Here is a 19,937-nt window from a genome sequence, read left to right as displayed (position 1 = left end):
TATAGCAGCCCGGCCGTGTATATTGACCCTGTAGAGCTCTCGACGGACAGTTCTGGTGGAAACAGGAGAGTTGAGGTGCACATTTAATTCAGCCGTGATTTGGGCAGCCGTGGTTTTATGTTTTTTGGATACAATCCGGGTTAGCACCCGAACATCCCTTTCAGACAGCTTCCTCTTGCATCCACAGTTAATCCTGTTGGATGTGGTTCGTCCTTCTTGGTGGTATGCTGACATTACCCTGGATACCGTGGCTCTTGATACATCACAAAGACTTGCTGTCTTGATCACAGATACGCCAGCAAGACGGGCACCAACAATTTGTCCTCTTTTGAACTCTGGTATGTCACCCATAATGTTGTGTGCATTTCAATATTTTGAACAAAACTGTGCTCTTACCCTGCTAATTGAACCTTCACACTCTGTTCTTACTGGTGCAATGTGCAATCAATGAAGTCCGGCTACCAGGCTGGTCCAATTTAGCCATGAAACCTCCCACACTAAAATGACAGGTGTTTCAGTTTCATTGTCCAACCCCTGTAATGAGAGGGATTTTTTGAGGAATTCTTTTTAACTTTTAAATTCAGATGTTTACATACAAAATTACCCACACAAGCTCTATGGGTCTGAGATCAGGGCTTTGTGATGGCCACTGTTTGTCAAACCTTTGCTTGGGTTCATTGTCCATTTGGAAGACCCGTTTGTTTCCAGGTTTTAACTTCCTGACTAATGTCTCAAGATGATGCTTTAATATTTCTACCTAATCGTGTTTTGCAAACCTGACAACTGGCTTGCAAGATTTCCTCCTTTTTTCTTTCGAAATCTAACATTATGAGGATCAACATGGCCAAACACAACAGTTTTTGTCATGAGATCACAAAACATGTCTCCAAAAAATAATCTTTAACACTGGGTGCATTTGCAATCTATAATTTTTATGTTGCTTGTAGAGCAATGGCTTCTTCCTCCCTAAGTGGCTTTCCAGTCCATGTGTGTACCTGATTTGTTTCATTGTGAATAATAACAGTTTCAGCCAGCATCTTCAGGTCTTTTGCTTGCCTTCTGAGGTTGATAAACATAGTTCATACCAAAGTATATTAATCTTTGGAACACTGAACCTTTTCTTCCTGATTGATATTATGGCTGGACATCATGCTGTTTGTCATTGAGTAAATTCTTTAAACAGATGAATTTGGCACATTCAGGAACCTAGAATTTGTACCAAAGGATAACCTGACTAGTGGAGGTCCACTGTTCTTAATGTTGTGGCTGATTTCCTTTGAATTTCCTATGATGTCACAGAAGGATGAGTTGTGTTCAAGGTGTGGAATTAAAGTACACCCACAAGTGTGCCTCCAATTATCTCAAACACTGTGAAATAACCAATCAGCGGCTTACAAAGACGCTGACTGGTTAGAGGTGTAATTACCTTAGTGTAAGTAAACCTATGACTCAAGAAAGTGAATAAAACATTCTTTACACTATTCTCTCTTTAATTACTATCACATTAAGCAAATGGAAAAAATTGTTGTAATCTTAACTGACCTAAAACAGAAAATGATTACTCTTTTTTTAACATCAGACATTGACACAAAAGGTGTGTACTTTTATATAGTTTATGTAAATGTCTGATTTCAGCTGTATCCTGGTTGTGAATCATCATACTGGAAAACTGATGTTTTTCATTCAATGTAAGCTTCAGCAATTTTGTGAAGAATGGTCAACAATTTTAAAACCATGTGTCATTGCCCTTCTATTTCACAATTAAGACACAGCTTTGTGTTGGTCCGTCCCATACAACTGTTGTTCACATAATAGCGTAATGTTAATATACTGTTGGGATTCACACAACAGAACGATACGAGGGTGAAGTGAAAATGATTCAGGGAAAAACTTTAGCTTTGTGGTCTGCAGAGTCACGTCTTTTATGTTTGTTCTTCCACTGACTCAGAAGGAAATCCTGTGAGAGGGAAGTGACTGTGAAGCCATGAGTGAGCGTGTCTGGTGGAGCGGAAGGGACGACTTCATGTTGGGATTCCCTTTGACAGGTGTGAAACTGTGACCTCTTAGCTAAAGGGCCTGGAGGTTTTCTTTACTGAGAAAAAAAGACAACAGAGAGGCATCATCTTGAGAACATTCATCAATAATTTATTTTCTTACTCTCAGGAACCACCACGGCTTCTCATCTTGAAAATTCAGCATTAATTTCCAACAACACAGTTTTGCAAAATGTAAAGTTACTATACAAATTCTTAATAGAAAAAAAGAATAAATTAACGGTGGAATTCTGTTTTTTTTTTTTTAAATCAATTCCACGTTTTTTTCTACAACCCCTTTAATGTAATATTACAGCTGAAGAGAACTGATAAACTCAAGTTACATGCTCTATTGTCTGGTTAAGGAGGTGGTCTAATGTTAAACTGCCAGTTAAAATAAGCTTCATTTTGACTATCTGTAAGAATGGACAGATGTCTAGATCCTACGTGACAAAGCAGTAACTGGTCATTTTGTAGCACCTGAAAGGGTTTTTCAGTGTTAGGAAAAAAACTGAAATACTGGTTCATATAAAATGTTAAAACAAAGAATGTGAGTTAAAAAGCCCACAAACCCTAACAGCTTCTCTCTGAACATACGTGAAAATACTCCTCTGTGTTGGAGTATTACACAAATCCTCAAACATGATCATGGGGCAGGGAAAGTTTGTTTTGTGGAATTACAGAAGGTTTTGACACTGGTTTACAACAAGCTCAGAGGTCAGAGGTTATAGTAGGATCGAAACAGTTCTTTGTGGGGATCTGATTAACACGATTTAACAATAACAGTTCATTTTAGCAGGAGGAGAAGTGGTGCTGCATTTGAGGTCTTTTGTCAGTGGATTTGCATGCATGAGATTGGGTGATCTTTAGCACACAAACTAATGCTTTGACATTAATAGGGGGAAATCAAACCTGACTGCTCTCTATCAGATGCTAAACATGATTGCTGGTTCTAATCTTGCATAAAGACGTATTAAAATTGACCAAGCAAGGATGGATGACTATTGGAGGAGTAGACATGCACCTAGAGAGTGGGCTGCACCTGCTTGTTAAAATAACTTAGAGCTGGAAGTTGTTTAAACGTTTAACTTATTAGGGAAACACAACATTATGAAGGGCATCATGAGATTCGTACCATTCGCAGGCAACCAAACAAAACAGCAAATCTTTGATCCAGTTTTAATGAAACAATATGATTAAACCATATTCATGTCATAAGGGTCATATTTGAAAAATAAACATTTAATAAATTACAATTTTGTGCTACAACAAACAATGGAGGGTATTATTTTTGCACCACTGGGATTTGTCAGCGACATGTGGGAAACTGGTTTAAAGACCAGGTGTGCTTTTCTAACCCTGTTCTGAATGTTTGATTGGGACAGGAGTTATAAGGATTTATAAATATTGCTCACCTCTGGCCATATCTTCTCTTTTGCACTGAGAGGGTGGCTTTTTCTGACCGAAACGTTAATGGTTACACTTGATAAGAGAACACAGTAACTGCAGGTCCAGCCTAAATATACTGTAAATGTTGTGCTTTCAGACAGGAGTATATTTAAATAAAAGAAGTTGGATTTGTTGAGTGTTTCCTGGCTGCTGTTTTATAGAATGGCTTCAGACAGAGGAGACTGGATGGAGTCCGTTTTATGTCTGAAATAGGTTCGATTGTAAGTTACAGTACAAATGCAGAGCACCAGCCTGTGTGAAACTTGCTCAGAGGATGGGCAGAAAACACAGCGCTATAAAGGGATCAACAGACAGCAGAATAAACATGGGTTTGAATTAAAACTGGAGGACAAAAGTAGGGGCCACACCATACAAACAGTTCACAACAGTCACTGAGCAGCTTCAAGATGAAACTCTAAGGTAGAACAAACAGACTTTAACAATTATATTCTACTGTGAGGTGATGACAAATTAAAAGGTGGAAAACCTGAAACAAAACAGTACAGTGTCTGTGACTGGATGTAACCAGAACAATGTCTCCGATAAACCCTGTGCTCTGACCTCATACAGGTGCATCCCAAAGAAATATATTATCATTGAAAAGGTATTATGTTTCAGGAAGAGTGGAGAGGCACTGGCATCCAGGTCGCTTGAGGTCCAGCGTAAAGTTTCCACAGTAAGTGATGATTTGGGGAGCCGCGTCATCTACTGGTGTAGGTCCACTGTTTTCAAGTCAGAGCAGCTGTCTACCAGGACATTTTAGAGCACTTCCTGCTTCTCTCTGCGTAAAAACTTAATGTAGATGCTGATTTCATTCTCCAGCAGGACTTGGCATCTGGATCTTCTGCCAAAAGTACTTCTGCTTTAATAACTGTGATATCACTGTGCTTAATTGACCAGCAAACTGCCTTGACCTGAACCCCATAGAGCCAGAATTATCAAAATAAACAGAAATGAACTAGAAATATGATAACAGGTTTGTAACAAATCTATATATGAGCTTCAATTTTTGAACTGAAATTTCTGACAAGAAAAATTGCTTGTAGACAATATTCTAAGTTATTGAGATGCACCTGTATGGTTCTCTTCTGAGACTGATAACCTTGTGGCCAAAGTTCAAGTCCAAAGAACTGCAGATCAAGGCCATATCCAAAAAGATCCAACTCCAAATCCTACCAATAACAGTAAAGATCCTTCACTCCAAGCTTTAGGAAAAAGGCTTGTTTAAGTTTCACTGTTGAATAAAACCACTTGAAAACCTTTTACAGTGTTCTTTATTGCTATAGTCCTCGTCTGTGTCTCTCCTAGACAACATCCTAATATGGTTACCAGGGGTTCACTCACGTATTGCTGACTGGCTACTCTGTTATGACATCTACCTGGGAATTATGTTACCAGTTATTCCTACAAATATCTGAAATTTTCTCTTCTTGTAAGTATGCATAAAGAAATTAAGGAAACAATTTTTATGGGAATAACATAATGCAATACAGTTCGTTAGGAGACCGGTGGCTCAAATCCAGCATGTATCTTCAGACTGGGTGGCTGGCACTGAAGCGGTGCAGGATGCGGTATAAAACAGGCCGTCGACCAGCCGTTGTTGGGTTTATTGTGTTTCTGATATTCTTCTGTGCTCTGTCCTTTCACGCTCTTGTCCCCTTGCATGTGTGCTCCAGACACTGACTAAAGAAAGAACTCTATAGTGTTGTAAGGATGGGGGGACACACTTCAACACTTCTCAGTCTATCTTGACAAACCAGCCCTTATCAAAGCCCAGCGAGTGCGTCCCTGTCCAGCTGAGCTGTGATAGACAGGCCATAAAAAACAGGTGGTGAAACTCGGGGAGGGACAGAGGCTTGTATGGGGTCAGGTCTGGGCTGGATGAGGTTGTTGGTTGTCGATGGGTAGCAGTGAGGGACAAAGAGGAAAACAGATTGTTTTGTAGGCCATACAAGGGAGGTCTCAGACCAATGTCCCAGGTTTGGCCTTGTCTTTTCCGTACCACTGCACATCTGCCAGCTCTGAGCACAGGGGGCTTCTGAGAAAACAGCTGTCACTAAAAGACCTACAGAGGAAGAAAGAACAGGATCAATGACTGCAGAGAAGTGGTTATAAATACTAAAATGGCCAACAGGTTCTGAGTTTCTATGCAATGTAAAGTATTTCATGAATAAATCCTTTGAGGAGTGAACCACAGCGAGGCATCACAGTCAGAACAAAGCTGAGCGCATGCAAAGATCAGGTACAGCCACAGAAACAGCACGGCACGCATGCAGTAACTCCACCAATGAACAACAAGACAAGTAAACTCTTCAAATTGTCAGACCCTGTTGTGGATAACAAGCAGTCAGCAAGCGATCTGTTTACAGATCATTAACTGTTGTAACACAAACTGTGTTGCATTGATCGGCTTTCACTGGTGATAAGCCAGACAGAAACCAAAACAGTTTTTGGAGCCTGAGGCTCTGACTCTATGCAGTTATGGATTTTAAATACTTTTATAATCACTTTTATTGTTATCACTATAAATATCACCAAGGATCAAATATAAAACTTTAAATTGATTTTGCCCTAGTTTGCAGCTCATTCAAGCTGCAAGGGAGTGAGAGAGAGGAAGATTTTCAGCTGATAACAGGAAGGACGAAAGAAATACAGAAAAGGTGTTCTGTTTCAGCCCTCAGCCTTAATGTGTCATGCTACATGGTGGAGTTGAAAAATCTTAAGACTTAAGGTAAGGATCAACACTATGTAGAATATACACATGGCAACTGCTGTGTTTGTGATGCTAATCGCTCATATAAGCTGCTGAAGGCAATTTTAAATGTCAACTCTATCATAATTATGTCTTGTCTGAAAATAATCGTAATCATTTTAGAGAAAAATAGTAAGAATAGTTTTACCTTTGGTCCCAATATAAGCAGCTACTAAAGTTAATGGCTTGATCCAATCAACCTGGCTTCATAAGGTTGATACGTTTTTTTACTAATAGGCATTATAGGCTGAATTCGATTGCAATGTATTTTAACTAGGATCACTGTATATAACTAACTTTAAATCTGTCTATATAACTGGATTTTACTGGATTGTTTGATTATATTTTCCACATAACTGTCTATGATTTGAACCATAACAACATAAATAAATAAAATTTACTTAATAGCCACTAAAAGCAGTAAAGCCAGAAAGTATTATAGCTATTCTATGGAAATCAATCCACAAAATTTGGTATTAGTAGGTCAAAGCGATTGGTAATTGGCCACAAAATTCTGATCAGTTCATTTCTAATATCAAACAGATCTAAATATTGAACTCAAATAAAACCACTATGCACAACAGTCTGATTCCTAGAAAGTTTTTGTACTAATGGCACATATCCTAATTTAAAGCCATTTTCTTCCAAAATCCTCTTATGCTATTGCTGTTTTACTACTAATGCTTACACGGTACCTCTATGCGTCAGAGCTGGGCTGAGGGGGAGACTGACAGACGTCCTCAGTAGGAGAGCTGTCTGCTGTGCCTCTAAACCAGGAGAGAGGACACACACATAAGGAAAGGGGGGTTAGTAAAGACAGAAAGACAAAAGAGAGAGAAACGACAAATATTAAGTGACAGGATGGATGTCCAAAAGGAAAAGTCGAACAGAGTGAGAGGCAGACGATTGTGAAAAAAGATTGATGAAGGAATAGGAATGCAGTGAGTTAACAATGAAACAGAAAAATAAATTGGTTGAAGTTAGACAAGCTTTGAAAAAGAAACCAAATCACATAAAGCGTAATGAGAAAACAATATCTGACAGAAATAGAAACGAAACCAAAGCTTGTGAGTATGTTATAGGTCAGTTCTGGGCAAACATGATAACGCAGAAGCTAAAGCCTTGCAATACCCTCGTCAGTCCGTTCATGTGTGTTTCTTACCCACTCTTCCAGTTGATGATGTGCTGTGGGCTACAGGGCGGTGTGGGCGTGGTTGGGTGCTCGTTGGATGGTGTCAGACTCCTCTGGCTGTGAGGGGACGCAGCTGAAGGGAGAACCGACAGTTAGTCATGCAACACGGATAAAGGTGACAAAGTGGTGAGGCACATAAGAAATTCAAGCTATGCTTCGTATGTGGGGTAGGGGATGTGGTCTCAGTGGAACAAAAGCCTTTTGCCTCTGGGGTCAAAAAATTCTGCAAGTTTTGTTTGTTTTCTGGCATCTGGGTTAACATTAGATCAGCTCGAATCTCTTTCGTTTGTCAAAGAAGGTCTGTAGTATCTTATGCTAAATCAGATTCTTTACAGCACTGTTTGGGAACTTCAGTACCTTTATTTGGTTTGTAAAAAAAACGTTTTTATATTTTTAACTCGTGTGTTTGGTCATAAAATACATAAATCAAACGTACTGATCGGAAAAATGTTAAAATCCATCACAAAGCATCACATTTTGAATATAAAACCAACACGTTTACAAGGCATTTCTAGGTTTATTGACGAAGTTAAAAAAGTTTGGAAAGTCAGTTTTTTTTTCCTCCTACTAATCCAGACATGAAAAATGACAAGAGCAACATCTAAAACTACATATAGCATACCAAGACTTAATATATGTCTAGTGTGAGCATGTTTAACTTCTATACCGATTTGCCCACTGGGTTAAAGAAAACATCAATGATAGACAAGGTAAAAAAAAACAAAAACAATGGAGAGTCTCTAGATCTGATAGGAGCTGTTAGCACATTTTGGACACAGGTCTCCATCATCGAAACCCCAACCCACAAGCTACAGAGTCCAAACCAGCCTGCAGAGGCTTCAGTGCCGGACCTCAGAGGGCAGCCCCAGAAGTATTTATTTCCAGCTGTTATTTGTCAAACTTGTTTTGTACCAAAACAAACATCCTTCATATTAGACTGGGGGTCATAATGTCAGTGTATTTCAAGATAGTGTCTATCTAAATAAAAATGTTAAAAAGGACACAGATTACCACAATTTCAGGCAGTTTTCTGAATACAAACTTAATAATAGGACATGAAATCCAGATAAAGGGTGCGGCGGTATAGCGGAGTGCACGACCCATATTCAGAGGCTTGAAGTCCCCGACCCCACAGACCTGTGCTGCATGTCTTCCCCTCCTACCCCATTTCCTGTCTGCCCACTTTTGAAAAAAGTAACAAAAATGAAGGTCACTGGTGCTCCAAAAACTATTTTTCTATTTTTTGCAGCCATTTCATTGTAAATTATTATTTAACTGAATAAAATCCACCATTACAACTAACCAACTTTTGCATTCTGCATACATGACTTCCAGAAGGCATTAGTTTACAGAGTACTGGTAAGTATGGTGTGCTAATAGTTTTTGTTTTTAATCACATTTGTCCTCTGAGCTCTGTGTGACTAGATATGTAACCTTACATATGTTTCTGAATAATTTGGCAACAAAGGACACATCTAAGTGGTTATTGAAGGGGACCAGGCTCTTACCTAAAGGGACAGTTTTGACAACATACCCTGCAAACTGCTGCACGATCCGCCACCAATACCAAGAATAATTACCAAGAAGACTGACTTATGATGGGATCCAGGAAACCAGATAGCCCTACCACACCTCCAGAAAAAACATGATCATAGGTAGGTTACTGATTACAACATAAATTCATAATGTGTAGAGATAGTTTTTGTTAATTGTGCCTTCTTATTGTATTATTGTGAATTCTGCTTTCAAGTATGCAATTGTTCCCCTCTGTTACTTTAAATTTAATTTCTGTTCCAACATTTCTCTTCCATGCTGATTTTTATCTCTTCTTACCCTTCTCTCTGCTGTCAGATGACTCTCTCTCACTTGAATTTTCAGTAACCGGCTAATTCTGCTCATTCATCAACACCAGCAGTTTTCAGGCTCCATGTTCGCTCACATGCCTGTGTCCCAACTCCAAAGTTCAACTGTCCAGATATTTTCTATTCTATTTTTGAATCATAAGATTTTGTCATATGGTTTCAATTGACCTTCCACCCTGAAAATAAAAACTGCACGATTGCCCATACGAAGAAAATTCAAATAAATGTGTTCTTACTCTGAATCCCTTTTAATATATAGAGAAAGAATAGGAAACATGTCATAATTAGTAGGTTAGTTTTTATCACATCATGTTTAACTGGCCTTAACTGCAAGGCTGAATAAAAACGAATACTCTTTTTCTGTAATTGGAAACAGCTAAAGGTCTGTTAACTTTGATATACGGAGTTTAATAAAAGTAGTTGAAAGCACACCTGGTGAGCCCTTGGCGAGTGATCCAACTCTGCTACCCCGTCCATGTCCCAGAGTGCCTTGCTGTGACCCAGTCTCAGAAGATGTGGATCCTGAATGTGAGTGGCTTCTTTCTTTCAGACTCCCTGAAGACCTCTGGTACCAATAACGCAGCTCCTCAGACACCGCTGCCCTACCCCCTCCTCCGCCACCCTCTCTCCCTAACGATGGAGTCCGTACAATCTGAGATCGAGATGGCGTGAGCCGGCCGCTTCCCTCTCCTCCCTCCTCTCCACCCCAGGCCTCCTTGTAAAGTCCGCCGGCTGTGTAGGAGCTGGAGGTCTTAAACTGGGCCTTCACACTGTAATGACCCTCTTGATCGCTCTCCAGGCTGCGCACCACCACACCGTTGGAGCTGCCCTCCACATATAGAGGGTACTCCTTGATGCGATACTGAGAGGAGGGCTGGCTCTGGCTGTGGAGGTAAACACCATGATGCCCGCCTCCGATCCCAACTCCACCTGAGCCTCCAATGGAGCCGTTTTTAGCTGCCAGATTTGGCATAGAGCCCGAGTTAGAAGAACCCAAGTGACCAGCAGACCTGTGGAGAAGACATGTTGATGTTTGCCTTTATTGGGACAGTCTTTTTAATAAATTGAACATATAATAATAAAAACGACAGTCCATGGAGCCTATTTCACTTCAAGGCCATGCACTCACCTGTGCCTTTGCCGTTGTCTCTGCCTGGCTTTGGAAGGTGAGTCCTCTCCCAGAGTAGAGTAGTTTGGGTTGCTGCCAGGAGGTCCGCCAGAGGGGCAATAATGCTCTGAGCTACTTTGGCTGGTGCAAGATGAACAGTCATCCAGTGGGTCAGAGCCATTGGAGCCTCGTCCCGGACCAAGGAAAAAGTCGGGACTGCCCACGGTGTGCAGATGTGCATCAGGATCGGACGCCAGCAGTTTGCCCTGGGACTCAAGGCTGGAGCTGCGATTCCTAAAGTGCTGAGAGAGACTGTGCAGACGTGTGGGACTGATGTCCACTGACCTATAAAATGAGGAATAAGCAAAGGTTACAAATGACATTTCAAGATACATTGATTTGCTGTTTAGGCTTTGGGCTCATTAGTACGGTGACTGACCTGGTGGAATGTACATAGTGTGGAATTCTAGTTCTCAGGTCCGGTGTTGATGGCATACTGGACTGAGAGTTCCAGTGAGGAGTGCTCCTGATCGGGCTGCCCTGAAGGGAGTTGCTGCCCCCTGCTTCGGCACTGCCAGAACTTGGAAAACGCCTGTGACTGAACAGAGGTAAAAAAAAGTTATTTCTTTCCACACATACATGCATGTGCTATGTGCATCTGCTGGCTTCAACTTCTGTTAATTCTACTTATTTTAAAGAGATTAATGTTTGCTCTAAATGGATTTACATTTAACATAAGCAAAAGCACATTTTGTCACATTACAACACGAAACTTCAATGCATTTTATTGGAATCTTATGTGTAAAAGTGGTGCATAATTGTGAAATGATAATTGTTTTAAAACGTTACAAAAACAACTCTGTCAAGAGTGACATTTGTGATCGTTTTTCTGCCCTCCTTGAGTCAATACTTCATTGAGCCACCTTTCACAGTTTCGGGTCTTTTGCATTATATTTGAATGCACAGCTGGAAACCAAATATCTTGCCTATTATTCATCACACAATACCTCCATTTCGACCAAACTGGATGAAGAACGTCTGTGAATTCTAACGTGAATATGTGGTCTCGAGTCTTTTGTAGCCTTAAACACGTTTTCTTCCAGGATTGCTCTGTATCTAGCTCCATCCATCTCCATGACCTCTGAGCAGCTTTCTTGCCCCGCTGAAGAAACGCATCCTCCCCCCATGATGCCACCAGAACTACTTTTCACACTGAGGAAGGATAATGTTCAGGGTGATGTGTAGTGTTTTTTTTCCTCCTCGACTTTAACTTTGGTTTCTCCCGACCAGGACAACTTCTACCACATGTTTGCTTCATCCCCTACACAGCAAACTGCAACAAGACTTTCTATAGCTTTCTTTCAACAAAGACCCTCTTCTTCACCACTCTTTTATTAGGGTTAGATTTGTGAAGCCCCCCAGTAAAATATGTCCTGGAAGTAAATTATTCCACCTGAGCTGTTGATCTCTGTACATCTTCCAGCGCTCCCATGGCTGCTTCTCTGATAATTGCTCTCCTTGCATGTCCTGACAGTTTAGGTGGAAAGCAATGTTTCAGTAGTTTTGGAGCTGTGCTATATTATTTCCATTCTGGAAATGAATTGAAGGGTGTTCTGTCAGAAGTTAAAAGCTTGAGATATGGTTTTCTTCTCCACAACTATCTCCCTGACCGTTGGTCTTCATGAAGCTGTTTGTTCACTGATGTTTTCTAACAAACCTCTGAGACCTTCACAGAACAGCTACCCTCTGGGGGGCAATGGATGGTACTGGATTTTATTTAGGGTTATCAGAGTATAGCACGACAAATATAATAACCCCCCTTTTTATTTTCTTGCTAAAACGCAAAAAAATATGAATGCTTTTTATTCCACTTCACAATTATGTGCTACTTTGTGTTGGTCTATCACCTAAAATTTCAGTTACTTCTACATTGCAGTTTGTAGAAGTAACATGACGTGTGAATACTTTAATAAACACAGTCAGCTGCACACTACCATTAGAAGAGTGAGAATACCTCGAGTGAGAAGAGCGTTTCTTTGCTTTTTCGTAGGGCTCATCCAGTGACGATTCGCTCCACATCTTGGGTTTGATGGGAGATTTATCATAGTCAGAGCGAGTGTAGTGCATGTGTCGCAGTCCATCCAGGGACTGCGGGGGGGGAGGCCGGCTGTGGGAGGGGGGTCGTGGAGGGAGGCCTTTATGAGGCGATGCTACAGGAGAGAAGGTTGGGGTACCTGTAACTTGAGGATCGTCTGAAATGAAAAAGGGGTCATATCTCTATAAATTATCATTATGATGTATGAAAGCCTAACATTCATGTGGGCAATTTAAGAAAAGATTTACCATCATCTAAGACCAGCGCATCAGACAATGAACTGTCCTCAGAACAAATATTGGCTTCTGCAGGAAAACAAAACAGAAAGAAATTAGAAAATATTTCGCATTTTGTTTATCTTTATAACTCTTAAGACAAACTGGAAACAGTAATCATAAATCAGCCACGAAATCTGTGATCAGTGCATCGCCGGATAAATCGGTACCTTCTATGATAAGTGACGCCCTCTGTGTGGGCTTCTTGCCAGAGCGGACCCGGTACTCGTTGATAGAGTTTTCAATTTCCTGGAGCTTCTTCAGTGCATTAAGATAAGAAGTTTTCCTCTGCTTCTTCAGCTTCTTGCTGCCCACGTGAGGATCGCTGGCGAGACGCCTGGCCGCCTCTGTAATCTGCGACTGAATGGCAAACTCCCGCTCCAAACGCTCAAGCTCCTCCTCCTGCCATAAACACACAAGTGCAAACTTTATATAAAAGAAGCAAAAAGTTGCTGGATTCCGTTAATGTTGTAGCAACAGAAACGAATGAAAAATCCAGAAACAACAAGCCCGAGCTTCCAGAAACCAAATAATACTAACTCTCCCATGTCACACATTCGGTCAGACACGCACAGAGATATCCGTGCCAGTAAAAACACACTGTGCAAATCATTGATCTGTGCTGTAGCTTAACATTTTCTCACCACTGCATAGTCTCTATTAAGACCCAGTGTCCCCCAATAACACCCCAGCATCAATCTATCCACTCCTACACAGCAGCACTCAGGAGATTTGTGGAGCAGATCAGGTTGACCAAAGCAAACATATTCAAAACAGCACATACATGCAAATACAAGTATAGCGTAGACATGCAAAGCCTTGCACAGCCCTGACTGGTAAATGGGATTGTTGCCTTGTGACACAAAAGTAGCTCTCCCCCATAAGCGGTCATTTGAGAGCGCAAACACATGATTTTGGTTGCCTCAGCAGAGACAGGACGATAATGTATTACCTTTTGGTTCTCTTAATATTGGACTATATCAGTTCTAAAGAATGTTTCAGTAATAGTGGCAATGCAGCACTGCTATAGCAGCTTCTATTTCTGTGTGCAGTTTAAAGTGCTTAGTGTAAAATTATGACACATCTTTCTGCTTGGAAGGTGGTTTTGGTGATTCTGTGTCCCTGGATTCTTTTCAAAGAAAACAATCTCAGTGAAACACACACACACACACACACACACACACACACACATTCAGGCACGAACACAATCCTACTATCAACACTTCCTGTGGTTAAAATGCAGTCAGACTATATTTAGAAGGTCTGCTCCGTTGGAAAAACTACCCGTGGCACAAAAACTAAGCAAAAGAAAAAAAGCTAAACTTCTTCTAGGTGCAAGATATGTCCGATTGTGGGCTTTTCTGGGAACAAATGTCAACATTGGTTTTAAATATGCTTGTATTAGCTTTATGATCTCATGTTTTTACTATACTCATTTGGAAAAAAAGGAGACTCAGGCTTATATAGAAAAGGTGCCGGTGAGGGGCCCTGGGAATTAGGCCATTACCTCGCCCTTTGGTAAGATTTTCTGCTCATCCAGTTTGAAGGCTGTGCCAATCTTCCGCCTCACTGTGGGTGGCTCCTCTCCGGGATCCAGAGGATATTCCTTTGGAAGTTTTCCTGTCAGTTCCTGGAAAATCATTAGGGTAATAAAGTTTAAAAAAGAATTCTAGGAAGTATTTAAGTTTCCAAAAATATTTGCCAGTTCTGTGACTATTTTTCTCATACCGCTTCTCTGATACAGATGCTTTTGAGTTCCTCTAGTCTCTGCCGTAGGGTTTCCTCCAGAGCTTCCTGCCTGGCCCTCAGTGCTGCCAGCATGTCCTTCTTAGCAGTTTGGGAACTGTCTGATTCCTGAGAGCCTGCAGGGTGCAGACAACACAAAAAATAAGACAGAGTCAGGAGCGGCAGATTAGAGAAGGGGGAGAGGAGCTGCATGTGCACCTGCTGCTCCTGCAGGATGTTTACAGGGAAGCGAATGGAACGTTTTGATAAGGAAGCTGAGTTTTAGAGCTGTGCTTGTGCGAACATGCAAGTGTTTAGAGAAAAGGGGCAGTTTAGGACAAAGTCAGTGACGCACGTCTTCAAGGTCCGGATATGGTGCCAGTCTTCTTTGTACTATGCCACATTGAAAGCAACACACACACACACACACACACACACACACACACACACACACACACACACACACACACACACACACACACACACACACACACACACACACACACAGTGAGAAACCCTGTTCATTTCTGTCGTTTTCTCATTGTCCTAATGTGGTTCACTGTGTGGTTGACCTTTTAGACAATACAAACATAACCAATGCTGAAAATGTTTTGTTACACAAAAACTACAAAACCAAAACAGAATCTTTCTGTTGTGAGATGCATTATTTTTAAAGTCAAAGTTTGTAATAACTTCCACGTACACAGAGGTAAAACTGAACTGTGTATAGTTTACAACTGCACACAATCCACCTACCTACCTACCTACCTACCTACCTACCTACCTACCTACCTACCTACCTACCTACCTACCTACCTACCTACCTACCTACCTACCTACCTACCTACCTACCTACCTACCTACCTGCCTACCTACCTACCTACCTACCTACCTACCTACCTACCTACCTACCTACCCTACCTACCTACCTACCTACCATCCATCCATCCATCCATCCATCCATCCATCCATCCATCCATCCATCCATCCATCCATCCAGCCAACGGGTGAGAGGCAGAGTACACCCTGGACAGGTCGCCAGTCCATGGCAGGTTTTTATACATATAGTCTAGTCACTTCCATAAAACATTACTTTGTTCAACGAAGAACTACATGAATAACTTAAATACTACAAATAACTTGTGTCAGTGAGACAAGCCCATATCGTCTGTGTTTGACAGTGTAAATAACGTTTTTCCTATTAGCTAAATATTGGTATCAAATTTTTCCAGGACAGTAGTTCCTTATTACATTCAAAATGGCGTTCTGATATTTAAAGGACATTTTCCTTTCATTTCTAATTTTAGCTCAAACACAAATCTTCCTGTCCCATTCATCACTTGTTTAGCATAGATAAGCATTGTTTTAAAGGCAATGGCAAATTTGTATTTATACTGCCGCCCTTTCATTCTCTCACCCCCTAAATTTAGAGGAGGCAGGACTCTCTGGAGGATGAATCTGTGACATGGAGGGTGGGAGTGGTATTCCATACATACTGAAAGACACAGGGTGGAGTGTTTGTACAGTATATGCGTGAGAACATTCAACAGAGAATGAGTATTCTGTTTCCAGGGACAGCTGTTTCTGTCCCTCCAAAGCTTCTCACTGGCAATGCCAACACAGGCAAACACATAGAGTCTTGTAGTAATCTTTCTCCTTGAGCACCTGTCAGATTTTTCCTTTTTGTTTTAATTTTCACCAACACACACACTGACCTGAGGAGAGCAGACTGCCACTGCTGCCACTGATAATCTTGCCCTTGCTGCCCATGTTGGCCAGTTTGGAGGTCTTTAAAGTTCCTGTTTCTGTAAGATCTATCGCGATCTCGCTCAGACTACGTGCAGCATGGATCTTTGACTGCAAAGATAAAATAGGAATGTTTGAAAAATGTACAAATACAGCAGCATCTCAATAAATTAGGATATAATCAATCATTTTATTTTAATAATTCAATTTAAAAAACATATGCAGAGTTATCACACAGAAAGATAAACTTCAAACGTTTATTTCTGTTAATTTGAATAACAGGCAATGAAAACCCAAAATCTGGTTTCTCAGATAATTAGAATATTACATAAGACTCCCAAAAAATACATTTTAATTTAGAACTTATTTATATAATGGCCATGTTATGGCCTATCCAAAGAGACTGCTGACATTGTAGGTGTTTAGAAGACAGTCACTGACTCCCACCACAAGAGGGGTAACCCAAATAAGGTCATTACTAGAGAAGGTGGCTTTAAAAAGAGCTGGATTCACGCATAATATTGTAAAGTTTAGTGGAAGGTAAAAGTATAATAGAAGGTGGTGCAGATTATTGGAGAAAAACACACCCTTGAAACAACTATGAAATAAAGGTCATTTAAGAGTTTAGGGGAGATTCACAAGACCTGGGACTACAACTGGAGTCAGTGTCCCAAGAGATACCACGCACAGACATGGGCCATGCTAACTGCTAACAGAAACGTCAGAAAAATATTTTGCATTGTATATGGAAATCGAGGTCAAAGAGAACATGAGAGGCAACAGCACCACCATTGGAGATGAGCTGAAGGCAACAGGACATATACACATGTACAGTATATTGGCATACTTTTTAGTAGGCCCAATTTTCTGCAATAAACATTTTTTAATTGCTCTTTTGTAAAATAAAATTGTCTGACAGTTTTGAGTTTTCATTAGCAGTAAATCATAATCATTTAAATCAATAGAAATAAACACTTGAAGTATAACTCTGTGTGTAATGAATCTATAAAACGTGAGTTTCACATTTTGTCCGAATAACTGAAACAAATACATTTGTGGACCCTATTCTACTTTGTATTCTCTGTCTTAATGCTTTAAAACTGACCTTGCTTTGCTTGCGGTCCAAGTAGAACTGATGCTGGCTGATAGCCATGGCCCAGATGGACTTGATGAGGGCAGGACAGGCGTACCAGGTGTGCACAGCAATGCCACTGTGTCCAAACGTCCTTCTTGTTACCGACGCCCTACTGTAGGAACGGACACAAGGCCTCCTTATATACACTGAAGACAAAACATGTCTAGTAACTACTGCTGCTACTGAGACTGGCAAATAATGATGATACATGTTTTTTTTAGCAAAGCCACACACAATGTCCAAAATTGTTTACTCATCCTTTTTTAAACACACATCTGTAGCGGAGCAGCAGACCAGCTTGCTCTAATGACAGCTTCCTTTAAAGAACACACCGCTGCTCCCTGTTTCACCCTGCCTGTCTCTTTTTTCATCCATTCCCTCCCTTTCTGTCTGTAGAATAACACTCCATTTATATAGCCATGTTAAACAAACACAAAAGAGGTCATTTCGTCTACAAAGAACTATCACACAGCCATCTCTCCATCTCCTATAATCTATCATAGCTTTACCCAGTGTGTGTGAACACATGTTTAAAACTCAGACTATCAATCTGCTGCACCATGACATCCTCAACCTTCTGCTGTGCTGCCAAGACAAATTTTACCATTTTGACTAAATTAGACTCCAAGCTCTTTTTTCCTGCTAAACACAGAATATACTTTGAATCTCTGCAAATCTCCATATGTCAGACGAGTAATTTAAAGTCAAACCCTCTGGAAGGTGTGCACAGCTAATGAAAATTAAATTTATTCTATTTTATTCTATTCCATTTAAATTAGTATATGTTTTTTTAACCTTAAAAGGTGAGATCAACAAAATGGACTGTAATGACTTAATGATGGTCTAAAAACTCAAGGCAATATAAAGCACAAAACAATCAAATGTTTCAGGAACTTGGGTTTGTGATATAAATTTACCTCCTGGGGTCATGAACTTCCACTGAAAACTTCTTCTCTCTGAAGTAGAGGTTCTCTAGCTGACGCCATTGGAACACCTGAGGTTTAGGAGAAACAGACAGTCTTTAGAAGAGCTCACAGGAAAACGTGCTTCACATTAAATCCTCACAGCCCGATTTCTTCCAAGAATGCTTCTTTTTGTTTGGCAGGAACAGGCAAAGGACACAGAGAAGTAGGGAGAAAAAGAAAAGCTGATAAGAAAGGAGCTGTTAGGAAACAGTAAGATTGGACCTAAAATCTGGAGGTCTATGATCAAGTCAAGACAAGGCGGTCTTTCCACAAAGGATCCCAGAACTGGGTGACTTCACTCTGAATGAAGACAGTGTCAGCAGAAGCAGGATTGATTTTTTTTTTTTTTAAGTCCTCTTCCTTCATGAACCATTTGCTTCTCTGTGAAATAAAGTCCAAGCCAGCTGTGTAGCAAAGCTTCCCTAAAGACGCGCTCCGCAGCAAGTGTGTAGGTTCAGTCCTTCCAGGCGTATAGAGGAAAAGAGAGATTTGAGGTGGTGTGTGTTCACCATCTGGAACCATGTGTGTGTGTGTGTTTGTGCTGAGAAAGTGAGTAAAGTTAAGTTTCCTCCTCTCCTGCAGTTTTGCTGGGAGGGTTTAGAAACGAGAAGGGGAGTTTATCCCCTCCTCGTGACCCCTCCTCCCTCCCTTAGGGACTCTGTGTTCAGCTCCAGGCTACAGTTGGGAGGTGTGTGTTGAGGTTGTGTGTGTTTGTGTAGGATGGAAAAGAAGGAGTGAGGCTTTCTGCGGGCCTGTGATTGAAGTGCTATTGCTTTGTTAGTCAGAGCTGTATGTGAGCGAACACAAACATTCACAAAGTCTGAGTCTTGTTCTTGTCAACTGAGAAATTAGAATGAGGAGAATTTTCTCCATCGATCAAGAATAACAGAAGTAGCAAACAGTATGAAAGATATAAAGCAAAGGGACCCCCTGGGCAGGGAGGTGTTAAGGTAATGCACAGAAAACAATAAATAAATATACTGTTGAAGTCTGTGCATCTATAAGTATGCAATTGTCTGGGGGAACAAAATCAGCTGCTTTATTAAAACTACTGCTACACCTTAAAGTTTCAGTGGAGTGTGAACTTCTAATGTAGCGTGGTGCTAAATATAGCAGTCAGGGCAGAGTCTGAGCATGTGTGGGTGCGTTAGTTACATAAGATAAGAGGTGTTTGAAACGGTTTTCTGGGGCCATGGTTCTCAAATTGGTGGTACTTGAGTTGCTGTTAGTGGTACTCATTACAACCCTTTACAGTGTAAATACAAGACTAATTAACTGTGATTTAGGGCTCATACACACAAACAGCCAAAAAGATGTCTAGTTCAAATAAATCAAACCTAAAACATCAGAAACGTGAAGCTGAGGGAGCTTTAAAAACTACTACTTCACCAATATAATCTCAGTTCAACCATGTTCAATTTGCTAGTAAGAAGTCCAGTGAGATATGCTAATTGCTGTTCTCAGTGACAACTTAATTACAATGAGCAATATGAGATTTAGTTACTCACCACTGACTTCTGGTACACCTTGCTAGTACTGTGTTGAAGCCCTTTTTGCCTTTGGATATGCCTTAATTTTTTGTGGCATCGATACAAATAGT

General features: G+C 40.7%; 1 protein-coding gene across 3 annotated transcripts in view; it reads right to left on the bottom strand.

The window, feature by feature from the left end:
- Window positions 1–2,124: 2,124 nt before the first annotated feature.
- The window catches only part of frmd4a (FERM domain containing 4A), an 81,341-nt gene continuing 63,528 nt past the window's right edge, over window positions 2,125–19,937 (bottom strand). The window contains exons 12-25 of one of the 3 annotated variants that reach the window (XM_047381954.1): window positions 18,290–18,366; window positions 17,343–17,481; window positions 16,207–16,348; window positions 14,495–14,628; window positions 14,274–14,396; window positions 12,937–13,168; window positions 12,740–12,796; window positions 12,411–12,648; window positions 10,836–10,994; window positions 10,418–10,741; window positions 9,721–10,298; window positions 7,397–7,499; window positions 6,930–7,001; window positions 2,125–5,547 (exon numbers count right to left, since the gene is read on the bottom strand). In XM_047381954.1, coding sequence (XP_047237910.1) covers window positions 6,932–7,001; window positions 7,397–7,499; window positions 9,721–10,298; window positions 10,418–10,741; window positions 10,836–10,994; window positions 12,411–12,648; window positions 12,740–12,796; window positions 12,937–13,168; window positions 14,274–14,396; window positions 14,495–14,628; window positions 16,207–16,348; window positions 17,343–17,481; window positions 18,290–18,366 — 2,376 coding nt within the window. In that variant the 3' untranslated portion in view covers window positions 2,125–5,547; window positions 6,930–6,931. Of the gene's footprint in view, window positions 5,548–6,922; window positions 7,002–7,396; window positions 7,500–9,720; window positions 10,299–10,417; window positions 10,742–10,835; window positions 10,995–12,410; window positions 12,649–12,739; window positions 12,797–12,936; window positions 13,169–14,273; window positions 14,397–14,494; window positions 14,629–16,206; window positions 16,349–17,342; window positions 17,519–18,289; window positions 18,367–19,937 lie in introns of those variants that run through there. The other 2 variants (XM_047381946.1, XM_047381939.1) reach the window with 2 other exon arrangements.

The sequence above is a fragment of the Girardinichthys multiradiatus genome, chromosome 2 (genome assembly GCF_021462225.1).
Source record: "Girardinichthys multiradiatus isolate DD_20200921_A chromosome 2, DD_fGirMul_XY1, whole genome shotgun sequence".
Taxonomy (NCBI): domain Eukaryota; kingdom Metazoa; phylum Chordata; class Actinopteri; order Cyprinodontiformes; family Goodeidae; genus Girardinichthys; species Girardinichthys multiradiatus.
The sequence above is the reverse complement of the archived record's forward strand: the minus strand, read 5'-3'. Positions and strand labels throughout refer to the sequence as shown.